The 14,420-nt window shown below is 39.3% G+C and overlaps 1 protein-coding gene across 1 annotated transcript in view; it reads right to left on the minus strand.

Annotated features, from left to right (window-relative positions):
- Positions 1 to 14,420, minus strand: part of TTN (titin) — a 272,725-nt gene that overhangs the window by 56,206 nt on the left and 202,099 nt on the right. Inside the window, 22 exon segments of the mRNA XM_037850412.1 lie at positions 88 to 387; positions 668 to 970; positions 1,058 to 1,357; positions 1,449 to 1,724; positions 2,119 to 2,421; positions 2,725 to 3,024; positions 3,123 to 3,407; positions 3,510 to 3,830; positions 4,148 to 7,114; positions 7,205 to 7,498; positions 7,585 to 7,884; positions 7,988 to 8,269; positions 8,387 to 8,695; positions 8,790 to 9,092; positions 9,186 to 9,485; positions 9,580 to 9,861; positions 9,963 to 10,265; positions 10,856 to 11,158; positions 12,414 to 12,695; positions 12,783 to 12,933; positions 13,830 to 13,978; positions 14,057 to 14,371. Coding sequence (XP_037706340.1) covers positions 88 to 387; positions 668 to 970; positions 1,058 to 1,357; positions 1,449 to 1,724; positions 2,119 to 2,421; positions 2,725 to 3,024; positions 3,123 to 3,407; positions 3,510 to 3,830; positions 4,148 to 7,114; positions 7,205 to 7,498; positions 7,585 to 7,884; positions 7,988 to 8,269; positions 8,387 to 8,695; positions 8,790 to 9,092; positions 9,186 to 9,485; positions 9,580 to 9,861; positions 9,963 to 10,265; positions 10,856 to 11,158; positions 12,414 to 12,695; positions 12,783 to 12,933; positions 13,830 to 13,978; positions 14,057 to 14,371 — 8,928 coding nt within the window.

A 14,420-nucleotide genomic window follows, 5' to 3' on the forward strand; every position in this document is an offset into this window, starting at 1 on the left:
CGTATCATTTTATTTGTCTTTTTTTTCCGAGACATGAACATCATGAGAGCCATACATCTTTGCCTTTAATACTCAGAAGAATCTTACTGTTTTCTGCGAGGATGGTCACTGGATCAGAAGGCTCAGAAGGCTGGCTAATGTTTACCGCGGTCTTGGCAATTGCTCTAAATTGATACTGGGCTTTCTCTTCTAAGCCAGTAGCTGTGTACTCTTCCTGGGGAATCTGGTGAGGTACAGTATTGCACCGTTCCCACTTATCACCAGGAAGCTTGCAAGCTTCTACGAAATAGCCAATAATTTTGCTGCCTCCATCATGTTTTGGACGGGCCCAGATGAGGGATACAGTATTCTTGGAAACATCAATAACTTCAGGTTTCCCAGGAGGATCTAAAACCAAGAGACAGACATATACTCAGCATTTATCTTAGTAGCCGAAGTTTTAAACTTCCACATTTCACGTTATTGCCCCGGATGTTAGGCAACTAGCGCAACAGGATGACAGTCATCCCATTTTAATAATTACCCAATCAATTTGCATTTTTGAGTGCTTGCTGTGTGCTTGCAAGAGAAATACATTTTCATGGGAAGAGGCCAAGAAGTAGTAATCTTCAGAGACCCTAAGATTTAAATGTACCCCTGGAATACTAACTTAAAAAAGATTACTTACCAATTGGCATTCTTGCTGTTACATATTCTGTTGGTTTGCTGGGGGGGCTGGATCCAGCTTTGTTTAGGGCATAGATTCTGAATGAATACTCAAGACCTTCTACAAGGCCAGTGCAGGGATATTCAGTTGACCGGACAAGAGCATCATTAGCTTTTACCCAGAGCAAACTGTTTCTTTCTTTGCGTTCAATCAGGTAACCAGTAATAGGGCTCCCTCCATCACTGTCTGGTCTGTCCCATGCCACAAATATACAGTCTTTGTTGACTTTGGTGACTCTTGCATTCTTTGGTTCACTAGGAACATCTGGAGATGAAAACGGAAATGTCAGTTCATGCCTTAAGTAACAGACTAGAAAGAAAATTTATTTTTTCCTTCCTAAAAGAAACATACCAAAAGGGAACTTAGCAATCATCTTAGGAGATGTGAGAGGCTCTGAAATGCCAAATCGATTTTCAGCACGGACCCGGAAGACATACTCCTGGCCAGGGATTAGCTTTCCAACTCTGCAAGAAGTTTTTGTGACTGAAGCTAGAGCAGTGACCCAATCGCCTCGGCTTACGTCACACTTCTCCACTACGTAATTGGTGATGTTACTGCCTCCATCCTCCAGTGGGATGTGCCATGACAGGGAGCAAGCATCGGCGTCGATGTCAGAAATGTCAAACGGAGGCTGAGGGGGTCCAGGGGCATCTGCATGAAAGGAATTTGAGAACATGGTTTGATAGGAAAAGTGTTTCTGATCTTTATGTTTTGATGTCGATTTGTCTAACGCTTAACTTACCCATGACTATAACTTTGATTTTCTGAGTGTCTGTCCCAGAACTGTTCTCTGCAGTGAGGCTGTAGTAACCACTGTCTTTCCTAGTAACATCTTTTATGATCAGAATTGAAGAACTGTCTGCTTTATGGACTGCCAGGTGGCTGGATGTGACGACTTCATCTTCTCCTTTTTTCCATTTACAGACTGGATGAGGCTTTCCATACACATGGGCTTCAATTCGGAGTTTCTTCCCAGCTTTAATAGTAACTTGCTCTGGCATAAGGATTTTTGGTGGCACTAAAAGTAAGATGAAATACATTAATTTGTGGAGGGTTAAATTTCTCTTTGTGGTGAATTATACTAGTGTTTTTCAAATTGTGGGTTGCAGCCCACATGTGGGTTGCAATTAAATCTTGCATTACAGCTAACCATTTTTTTTTTCTTAAATAAAACAGAGGAGAATAGAAAACATCAGAGTATGGCACCTGTAAGTTTCAAGAAACTTTGCTTTTGATCATAGATACATATATGTGAACTGTGTCATGATTTAGTTTATTTACTGTGTGATGTGGGGGTCCAAATGTTTGAAAACCACTATACTGGTTTTTCAAGTATTTTTGGAACTGCTATAGTTCCCTGAGGGAGCAATGTCTACGTATCACATGATAAAAATGAAACAATAACTACTTACATAGCTGTTCTTTGGCTTCATACACTCCTTCAGCTTCTCTTGGCAAACTGACTCCAACAGCATTTCTGGCCACTACTCTAAATTTATATTTCTTTCCTTCCTTTAGGCCAGTGACAACAAGGCTGAGATCTTTTACCACTGAGTACTCTGTCCAGCGATCTGCAGGCTGTTCTTCTTCTCTGTAGCTAATAATATAGCCATCAATTTTAGCGCCTCCATCTCGCAGGGGAGGCAACCAGGCTAATGTGGCACTATTCTTTGTCATTTCAGTAACTTCTAGTTTCCTTGGGGGATCCGGCTCACCTAGAAGAATGAAGTGACTTAGAATATTTTCCTGGTAACCTAATCAAACCTCTTTGTTAATATACATAAATGTATTACTGTGTAAAAATATATAGGACCTCTAATTCAGTGTGTTCAATGTTAAAAAGTACAAGATGAGGCAGATCAAAAAAAGAACTTCAAGGAATGAGTTAGATACTTTATTATACTTTTGCATTTCTACAAATGAAATCTCATTCAGTGACAGATTAAAATATTTTAGGTATCTTGACCTTACTAAAACAGGGGACTGGAGTTAAAAGTAGAAGAAACGATATTACTTACTTAGAGGATCTGATGCAAGTACTGGTTTTGGTATGTCTGCTGGAACACCAGGGCCATACTCATTGACAGCAGTGACTCTGAAGAAATACTCATTCCCAGGGACAAGATTGGTTACTTGGAAGCTTGTTTTCTTAACTTCAGGAGTAACTATGGACCATGTCTTTCTTTCTGCCTCACGTTTCTCTACAATATAATGTGTTACTTGGCTCCCACCATCATTTTCAGGAGGGGCCCAGGAAACATGGCATGATGTTTTAGTGACATCTGAAACTTTTAAATCAGCCACAGGTCCAGGCGTATCTGTAAAGAACCACAAAATCAGATACACATGTATCCTCAACATCCTTATTAACCAATGTGTTTTTGAAGGGGAGGAAGGAGGTTTTTGAGTAACCCACCTAATACTCTGACATTCACGAACACAGCCTTCTGTCCTGCCGGGTTCACAAGTGTCAAGGAATATTTTCCTGAATCATCACGGGTAGAATTGGGGATGACAAGGAAGGCCATCGTGTCGACCAGATCAACCTGTCCTTTTCTGACCACATTATCAATACCCACTTTTCGCCAAGTGACTTTAGGGGCTGGTCGCCCTCTCACTATGGCAAATAGTCGAATTGGGCATCCTGCTCTCACTGTGACCAGTTTTCTCATGCTGGCATCCAAATCAATCTCTGGAGGTTCTGCAAATGACATTAAATATATTAGATTTAACTTTTCAGTATGTGGGGAAATCATGTCAGAAGTGAAGTATGAATGAATCAGCTGCTAACATAGGGTCTTACCTAGGATTTCTTTAGGTTTAATGGCGTCCTTTAGTTCAGCAGGGCGCCCAATGCCAACTTGGTTTTGGGCACATACCCTGAACTCATATTCCTGGTTTACATCTAAGCTGGTGACAGTAAATTCCATGCGGACAAGTTGTGCTGCAGCATTGCATCTTTTCCAGCCTTCATCAGGTGATGCATCTGCAATTTTTGGTCTCATTTCCACAACATATCCAATTATTGGTGCGCCACCATCATAAACTGGTTTTCCCCATCCAAGAGTTATGGAACTTTTGGTTGTATCAACCACTTTGAGATTGGTTGGTGGACCAGGTGGTTCTAAAAATAAATTACATAAGAATAAATGTACACATAATTAGCTACTATTAGACTCTAATGTATACTTTTATATAGTCAATTCTCAATTATTCTAGGATCAGTTATTCAATTTCTGAATTACTGAGTCCTGTTTATTTTCCTTCATAAAATTTGAATCTACCATTTGGGCATGTTTTAGATGATCTGTTAAAAGATCTACTTGGAGAAAATATTGGCTAAAATATGGTTTGATATAATGGATTTAACTTATTTATTTAATGCTTCTGTGCTTGAGGTTAAGAGTTTGTGTAATATTAGAATAAACAAGAATAACATACCTATTGGGTCTTTTGCCACCACCGGTCTTGATGGCAAGCTTGGTTCTCCAATTCCAATTTCATTTTCTGCCTTGACACGGAACTGATATTCATGCCCTGGGAGGAGATTCTGTACTTTCATACGTCTCTCAGGGATTGCACTCTTGTTAACAGGGACCCATCGAACTGAATGTTTTTCCTTCTTCTCCAAATAGTATCCTGTGATGGACTTTCCACCATCATATTCTGGTGGATTCCAAATGACAGTCATCTCTTCTTTGCTTACTTTTGTGACTTCTGGGGGATCAGGACGACCAGGTCTATTAAACTTGGTTTTTGCTATGACTGGTTTACTTTCTGTTGGAGGCCCAGTGCCTATTTTATTTTCTGCACGGACTCTGAAAATATATTCATTTCCTTCTATGAGACGTGTTACTGTGGCACCAGGTGTTAAGACAGAAGCAGAATAGGTAGACCAAACCATTCTCTTGCTTTCACATTTTTCTAGAATATAATTTTGGATTTCACAGCCACCGTCATCCTCAGGTGGGTCCCAGCAAATAGTACACCTATCACTGGACACATCTGCAATTTTCAGATTTCTTACAGGGCCAGGCTTATCTAAAACATTGACAGTTGCATAGGCCACAAAACTGCCAGCTGTGTTAGTTGCTGTAATTACATATTTACCACCATCACTTCGCTTTGCTTTAGTGAGAGAAAACTTAGATGAATCAGCACTGGTATCAATCGTGACTCTTGGTGATCTTGTTAAGTCTGTAGCATCTCTGTCCTTGGTCCAGGCAACTTCTGGAAATGGTTTGCCTCTAACCCCTGCCTCAAGTCTAATGGTATCCCCTGCTTTGACAGTGAGCACCCCACTTAATTTCAGATCAAGTACTGGTTTCTGTAAGTCTTCCTTCACAACAACTTCCTCTGTCTTTACCCAGTCACTTTCTCCACCTTCATTCTTTGTTTGTACTCTGAACTCATAAATCTGGTTTTCAACACATTTGTCAACCATGTAGTGGGTTTCTTTAATGCTTCCTTTATGTACTCTTTCCCACTCGTCAGAGCCCTTCAGTCTCCTCTCCACATGGTATGATAGATTTGGGCTGCCACCATCATAATCAGGCCGCCGCCACTTTAGGTAGACAAATGTCTTTCCTTTATCTGCAATATGGAGGTTTTCAGGCTCACCAGGCCTATCAATAGGGTTTATAGCCAGAATTGGAGTTTTTGTTTCAATGGTTGGCCCAACACCCACTTTATTCTCTGCACAAACACGGAAATAGTATTCATTGTTGGCTAAAAGGTTGGCCTTGATTAATCGCTTAGTGACATCTGAAGCAACAATTGACCAGCCTTTCTGGCTTGGTTTGCGATATTCTACTATAAAGTTAGTTATTTCTGAGCCACCATTATCTAGTGGATTTTCCCAAGAAATTGTACAGTTCTCTTTGGTTACATTGCTAACCTTCAAATTCTGGCAAGGCCCAGGTCTGTCAAGGACATTAACAATGGCTGAACCTTGAGCATGTCCACTGCTGTTCTTAGCTAAAATGATATACTTGCCATGATCAGCTCTAATAGCTTCTTTAATATGTAACTCAACACGAGGTAGATCATGAATTAGGTCAACCCGCTTTTCTTGGACCAATACTTTGCCTTCCTTAGACCAAGTTATGTCTGGTTCAGGTCTGCCTTTGACTCGAGCAAGAATGCGGATAGTTTGACCCACTCTAACAGTAATTACATCACGACAAGTAACATCAAGTTCTACTTCTGGAGGATGCAGGACGTCTTTTGCAATCACAGATTCTGCTAGTTCTCTTGGCTCTCCCTCTCCCACGATATTAGCTGCCTTTATACGGAACCTGTATTCATTTCCTTCAATTAGTCCAGGTACTCTAAAAGCACACTGTCTAATGAGTTCATCTTTATTAATCCTGTCCCATTGTGCCTTGCCAGGTTTCTGACATTCCACTACGTATCCTAGAATGGGGCTACCGCCATCACTGAGAGGCTTTGTCCATACCAAGTCAGCTGTTTCTCTGCTCTTGTCCTTCAGTTTAGGATTAATAGGTGGCCCAGGTGGTTTGATGGGTCGGCAAGCTTTTATTGGGTCAGAACTTGGGGATGGATTGCTTAGTCCTGCAAGATTTTCTGCAAAAACTCTAAATTCATAAGTGTTTCCCTCATAGAGTCCAGTCACTCTAAACTTCAGATCAGCTATAGGCGTTTTGTTAACCCTCACCCATTTGCCAGTTATTTCTCGACGTTCCACATAGTAACCAGTGATTGGACTGCCACCATCAGATTTTGGCAGTGTCCAAGACACTGTTGCAGCATTTTCAGTAATGTCAGTAACCACCGGTTTACCAGGAGGAGATGGAGGGTTAAATTTGTGTTTAGCAACAGTAGGGATGGAGTCAAGGGGAGGACCAACACCTATCTTATTCTCTGCTCTAACTCGGAAGACATATTCACAGCCCTTTTGCAGATGTGGGATTTTCAACTTAGTCTTACTGCTTCCTGAAGAGACAACACCCCATGTGTCTTTCCTTGTGTCCTGTTTCTCAACAATATAGTTTATCACAGGGCTCCCTCCATCATCCTTAGGTGGCTGCCATGAGATAACCATGTGTTCAGGTGTAATGTCCAGAATATTAATAGGACCTGTTGGTGGACCAGGAACATCAAGGACAGTAAGATGTGCAGCTACTGTTTTGCTGCCAGCTACATTGGAAGCAGTGATTTGATATTCCCCAGTGTCTCTCCTTAAGCAGTTCTTAATGGTAAGTACTGATGAGAAATTGTCAGTTTCAACTGTGTAGTGTTCATCTGTTTTAATTTCACTCCCATCAGTTGTCCACTTTGCAGTAGGAATGGGTACACCTCTTATAATGGCAGGGAATCTGACTGTAGTTCCAGCTTTTACCACAAGCCCTTCAATTAATTTCACATCCAGCTCCACAGATGGAGGTACTGGAAAGTACAAATGAAGAAATTAGAATGTGATTTTCAGAAGAGAAATAATTTAAAAAAGAAATAAAATAATGCCAATCCAAAAATTACCTAATTTTTCTTGACATTCTATTGGGATAGTTGTGTCAGGGAGACCAAGACCTACAATATTTTCAGCTTTTACACGGAATCTATAGGTCTTTCCTTGTTGTAGTCCAGTAACAACACACTCTAAGTTTGGCACAGTCTTGAACTTAATCCAGTCTTCAGTGCCCTCTTCTTGATATTCCACCAAATATCCAGTGATTGGAGAACCGCCATCACGATCCGGCTTATTCCAAACGAGGGAGACTTCAGTCTTGTCAACATCTACATGGTGTAGGTCCTTGGGTGGCCCTGGGGGATCTTATCAAAGGAAGAAATTAAGATGAATGAGAAATTTTCTCAAAGATAGTCAAACAATACTTTTGTATCCACAGAAAGCAACTTACAGAGAGGATCCTGAGCCTTGATGGGTTTAGGTGTTTCAACAAAAGGACCACGTCCGTACTGGTTCTCAGCAGCTACTCGGAAGAGATACTGATTGCCTTCATTAAGATGTTTAGCCAAGTGACTCTTTTTCTTTGATGTAGCTGACAGAGGTGACCACTGGGCACTGGCAACATCTCTCCTCTCAACCACATAATTTGTTATAACAGAACCACCATCATCCAGTGGTTCCTTCCAAGTAAGGTAACAAGAATCTTTCCTAATTTCACTGACTTCCAGATCTCTAGGTGGTCCAGGTTTATCTGACAAGTGTTAAATAATAATTACATAAGTGACTTAATCCAGAACAGATTTCCAAAATATATCAAAATTTATTTTTAATGTCATAGGTATTAAAATTCTTACCTAACACCAGTACTTTTACAGAGACTGTTTTTGAACCTGCTGGATTCTCCACTGTTAAGGAATAAATTCCACCATCTTCATGGGCAGCATTACGAATTTCAAGCTTGCTACCAACTGGGGTAACATCAATTCTTGCTTTTGTTGGAGCCTCTCTGTCCTCTTTTTTCCAGGTTACTTTTGGGAATGGTACTCCTTTGATAATGGCACTAAGTCTTAGAGTATCACCAACCTTTATGTGTTGTTCTCTTGCCATGTTGGCATCAAGAATCAACTCAGGAGGTTCTGGAATAAGGAGGATGAACTACTTTCAGATTTGAGGCATTGATGCTTTTTACAATAGAGCATATACAACCAGACACCTATCTTACTTACAAATGCTGGTGGGTACATTTTACTCACCAAGTCTGTCTTTTACTAGCACCGGCTCAGGAACATTAGCTGGATCTGATTCACCAGCCTCATTGACTGCTCTTACTCTGAACTTATAGGTCTGACCATCCCTAAGACCTGTGACTGTATATTTAGTTTCAGGACATGACTCAGGAGTGTGATTGGCCCGTCTCCACTCTTCATCTCCAACTTTCTGGTATTCAACAATGTAACCCAGAATCTTGCTCCCACCATCATGACGTGGAGGCTGCCAAGTTAGGTCAACTGAGTTACATGTTGTATCAATTGCCTCAGGATTAATGGGTGGACTTGGTTTAGCTATATAATAAAAGTGAAAACAAAAAGGAGTTAGAATACAAATGAAAACAAGGTGGGATAATATGAAAACAGAATGAATGTGTCAATACTATACCAATTGGATCTTTAGCAAAGACTGGTTTGGATGGTGGACTTGGATCTCCAATACCAATTTCATTTTCTGCAGAAACCCGAAATTCATACTGACACCCTTCTAGAAGATCAGGAACCCTAAATTTTGTGTATGGATGGATAGGTTCTTTGGTAACTCTAGCCCATCGTTTAGACATAGTTTCCCTCTTTTCCAGGATGTAGTTTGTGATGGGCTTGCCTCCATCATGTGGTTTGTTCCAGGTTACTAATGCAGAGTCTTTGGTAACTTCTGTAACAATGGGCTGATCAGGTGCATCTGGAACCCCTATTACAAACATTAGCAAAATGTGTTAGAAATTTAATTCTTCCTATTAACAAATCAAAGCATTTAATCACTAAAAAGAAATGTAATGCATACTGAAACGATCTTTGGCTTTCATTGTGTCAGATATCAGAGGGTCACTTATTCCATATAGATTTTCAGCATGTATTCGGAAAATATAATCTTTTCCTTCTAGCAGTTTAGAAACTTTGCATGTTGTTTTAGCACTTGCAGAAGTCACAGGCATCCAAACGTCTTTGCCCAACTCCTTCTTCTCAATAATATAATTGGTAATTTCACTGCCTCCATCATCTAAAGGTGGCTTCCAAGAGATAATCATGTGCTCTCTGGTCACCTCATCAAAAATAACTGGTCCTACTGGTGGTCCAGGACGGTCTGCAGAAAAAAAAAAAATCATGACACAAAATGTTATTCCTATTTCACTTTTTAAAGAATACAATGTTTATTTTTCTTGCTAAATAATACTTACCAACAACAGCAACTTGACAGTAACCTTTCCTTGAACCTGTACTGTTTTCCACCATCACACAATATTTGCCAGAATCTGAGCGTTTGGCCTTGATTTTCTCTAAAGCAAGTGTTGTTGGAGTGGTCTTTATATGAGTTCGATCATCTTCTAGCACATCAGCTTCATCTTTAAACCAAGTAACTTTAGGCTTTGGTTTGCCTGAGTAACGGCCAGTGAGGGCAAAAGCTTCACCAACTCGAACTGTAAGCTTATCTCTGAAGTCAAGTTCAAGCGTTGGGGGAGCTAAAATTTATCATTATAAAGGCAAGTGAGTTTTACCATTGTCTTGTCACAAATCTACAAAAGCAGAAGTTTTCAAAGTATAAACTGTATTAGCCACATACCCAGCTCATCCTTGCAAGTGATTGGCTTGGTACAAAATGATGGTTTGCCCTGTCCAACAATATTGACAGCACTGACACGGAACTCATAGGTATCACCTTCTTTTAATCCTTTAACAGTGTACTTTCTGCTAAGCAAGTTGTCATTTGTAACTTTATGGAACTTCTCAGTTCCAATGAGGCGGCTTTCTAGGACATAGTTAATAATTTCTGATCCCCCATCGTACTTAGGGGGGTTCCAAGTCAGAGAAACACTGTTTTTAGTAACTTCTTTGACTTCTAGGTCTTCAGGTCGTTCTGGTACAGCTGCAAATATAAGTTTGGAATTACAGTGAAAAAAGTGTCATATCAGGCATGGAATAAATACTCCCTTCTGAGGATTTGCATTTGAACCTTAAACTGTCTGCTTTGATAAGTAAACTAAGTGATCTGATCATAGAACATTATAAATTATCTGCTTCGATAAATTTAGTGATCTGATCATAGAACAATAGAATGAAAATGAACCTAATACAATCAATCTAATGCCCTCATTTGACAGATGAGGAAACAGAGGTTCATTGAGTCTAAATAATTTACAAAAGTTCTCTGGAGTTGGCAGTTTTAGAGTTAGGAAAATAATTGTTTCTAGTCATGCCATTAAGTGGGAAATTAAAAAAAAAAATCAGTGCAGTATGCATGGAAGAAATTTGGTGGATTATATTCCCATAATCTCTTTCACAATCACTATTCAAACAGCAAACGCTATACCAACAGCAGATACTGAGTAACTACGTAATAAATGCTTATTAAATGAATGAAATATATGGCATTTATAAATGTATTTTATGGTCATAGTCTCTTATTAAACGGAAGAAAAACTGTTTAAGCATGAAATGGTTTTAAATTGTACTTACTTATCGGATCTCTGATGACAAGTTCATCTGTTGTCTCAACAAATGGGCCCATGCCAATACTGTTTTCAGCTGCAATTCGGAAAAAGTAGGCTTTGCCTTGAATGAGACCCTGGACAGTAGCGTTTTGTCGGGTGACTGTGTACGTCACTGGGGTCCATGCCCTGCGGTCAGCTTCTCGCTTCTGAATGACATAGTTGGTGATTGGAGAACCTCCATCATCTTCTGGAGTAAACCATGTCAGTTTGCAGGAGTCATTGGTTAGGTTGTGAGCTAGGAATGGGGTTCCAACAGGACCTGGCACATCTGGTGATTAAGAGGAAAAAGATTTTTAGTTGTTTGTCTTCAGTGAACTATGATGCTCAATGTGACCCTGTTTTTAAAAAGGGGACAAAAATATGACTATGAAGAAAAGTAAGATTTTGTATCTGTTAATTGAATTCTTTTTCCCTCCTGCTATCTATATTCAACCACATTTTTTTATGAGGTAGGTTTGAAACAATTCTGATTGCCACTGTTTTAGTTGAAGCTGAAGGGATAAGTAGAACATGTGTATTTAGTAATCCATGTGGCAACCTGAGTTCCACGGCTGGGTGGCAGCTGCCGGGAGGACGAGAGACAGGGAGACCGGAGCGGCTCGGTGACTTTCTGTGTCCAGTATTCTTTCAGGAGGAAAAAGGCGGAAGTGACAGTTTTTTCTCAGTGACCTCTGAATCTATGAGCAGAACAGGAGGCCCCAAATCTCAGAATGACTTTTGAGGGGGTTGGAAATTTAACCCGGAAGTTCATTGTTCTCAAACTAAAGTAAAGTAACAGCCATTGGGCAGAAGGATGTCTAGGAGATTGGAAATAATGTAAAAGCATGTAGGACTACTGCTCAATTCAGTTTTTTCCTTACGTCATTTTTATGTTATGACGTAAGAACTGGTTATTTGCACCTAAAAACTGACTGTTTGGGTTACGGTTGTACCTAGAATATTAGTAACCTATGCTTAGCGTCAGCTCTGAGTGGCAGGCTTCATTCTCTGAGGAAATCCCTTGAATAAAGCAACCAGCAAGAAGCATGAAAATTCCTGTTAGAGAAGTTCTACTCCATTCAGTGACTAGAAATGTTATTTGATAACCAAATATGATGTCTGTCTTCAATTAAAATACTGAAATTCTTCAAAAGGATTTCGTCTTATTATAATAATTAGCAAATAGGGATACAGATCCATGATGTAAAAATGGTCAGAATTGGCAAATTGTTAAACATCCATCAACATTTGCAGGAAAGCTGCTATTATTAAAACTATATAATAGCATAGTAAATGCTTATGGTGGCATGTTGTATAAAAAAGCATACAGAACTGTATGTACAGTTACGTATAACCATATAAATATGTTTTGGATAAAAGAGCAAGGACGAATTTTTATAAAAGGCTAATAATGGCCAATGGTATTGTAGGTGATTTTTTTATTTCCCAAAATTTCTATAACATAGTTTTATTATAACCGTTTTATTGCAGGTGTAATAAAAAGGCTATTTGTAACATTGCATAGACAAATTGCATATACTTACCTAATACATCAACAATAATTGTCTTCTTTCTTTCTCCACCTGCATTTTTGGCAAGAAGAGAATAGATGCCTTGATGGCTTCTCTGGCAGTTCTTGATGACCATGGATGAGCTAATGGCTGTTGTCTCAATGGTGGCTTCTTGGGGTAATGCTCTTTCATTCATGCTCCAGGTGACGGTTGGAGGAGGCTTTCCAGACACATAGGCAATGATCCTGATCACTCCTCCAGCATGGACCACAATTCTGTCTTTGACACTGGCATCTAGGTAAAGGTCAGGTGGAACTGGAAAACAATTGAAAATGAAAAACATATTTGTAATTTCCAATCGGAAACAAAATAGTATAAAACAATAGAAGTCTTAATAATTACCAATTCTGTCCTTCATTTCAATTATATCTGTGACTTCTCCAGGTTCTCCAATGCCAGCAATGTTAACTGCTCTAACTCTAAATTTGTAGAATGCCCCTTCTTTCAATCCTGTCACAACAAGTTTTGTTCCTCTTACTTCTTTATCTTTGCCCTGGGGAAAAGTCATAAATATTTTATAATTATTAGGATAGATCTTTGTAGCGTCTTGCTTTAACAACTTTCTGTAGCGTGTTTAACTACTGTCTTTGCAAAGTTCTTGCTGTTTTTAGGGATCAGATACTACAGGTAAATACTGGATGCAATGGCTTCCCAGGTATTATACTTTAAAAATTATGCTTTACTGAGTGTGAGTATGGTTGAAAGAGGAAGGCAAGGGTCGTGTATGTTACCAGAAGGAAAGCTAGAGAATAAAAACTGGAACTGTATAACTTAGCAAAACCTAGAATGGACCACGATGGTGGTTAATTGTACAAATATAAGAAAGTTCTTACATGAATTAGAACAAATGTACATCACTATTACAAGGTGTTAATAGGGTGGTATATTGGAAAAATACAATTAATGCAAACTAATTGTAACACTGTAATAGTCTTTCATTTGTTGTAACAAAGGCATTATACTAAAGCTAAATGTCAGTAATAGGGGAATATAATGGGTATCAGATTTTTTTTTTTTCCAGAAGAAATGAGAATGTTCTCACATAGACTGTGGTGGTGAATGTATAACTATGTATACTTAGGATGGATTGTCTTGTGTGTGCATGAAACTGTTTAAGTTTTTTAAAAATTATGCTTTAAAAAATGGCAAATGAACAGTATTTTTCTTTATTCCAATTTCTGGGGTTTAAAACCAAAAGACAAGTTAACTCTAACATGACTTAAGTTTTGATTAGATTTTTGACATAGATTTTTGAATTATCACTTATAAATATGTTATTTTTCTGGTTTCTTAACTCAGAAAATACAGATGGAAATTAATGGGAGTGAGAATAACCGTTACATTTTTAGTTTATTCATAGTACATTTCCATAATGCCAATTTTAGCTACCTTTTCCCATTCTTCTTTTCCTTCTTCTTTATATTCAACAATATATCCTGTTATTTTGGATCCTCCATCTTTTAGTGGGGGAGACCACTCCAGATCCACAGATGATTTGGTCCAATCTGTCACTTTGGGAAATGGAGGGCCAGGAGGGGCTGGAAAGGACCAATACATTAGCATGGCATTTTTTGAAAATTAAAACAAACAAACAAAGGAATGGTTTCAGGGCTTACCAATTGGATCTCTCGCTCTCACTGGGTCTGATGGCAGACTTGCTGGGCCCACACCAGCAGCATTGATTGCATATACCCGGAATTGATAGTCAGAACCTTCGATAAGACCACTCACTTTATAAGAAACACCCAAAGTCATGGGTTTGATAGGATCTCGGTTAACTCTCTTCCATCTCTTTGATGTGGTGTCTTTCATCTCTAGCCAGTACCCTGTCACAGGAGAGCCTCCATCATATTCTGGCTCTTCCCAGTTGACAGTCATGGAATTACGAGTCACGCTGCTAACTGTTGGCTTATCTGGTGCTCCAGGGACAGCTGTGAAAAAAATCACACCAAGTTATATGAAATTATGAACAACACAGAT

This window comes from Choloepus didactylus, chromosome 9 (genome assembly GCF_015220235.1).
Source record: "Choloepus didactylus isolate mChoDid1 chromosome 9, mChoDid1.pri, whole genome shotgun sequence".
NCBI lineage: Eukaryota > Metazoa > Chordata > Mammalia > Pilosa > Megalonychidae > Choloepus > Choloepus didactylus.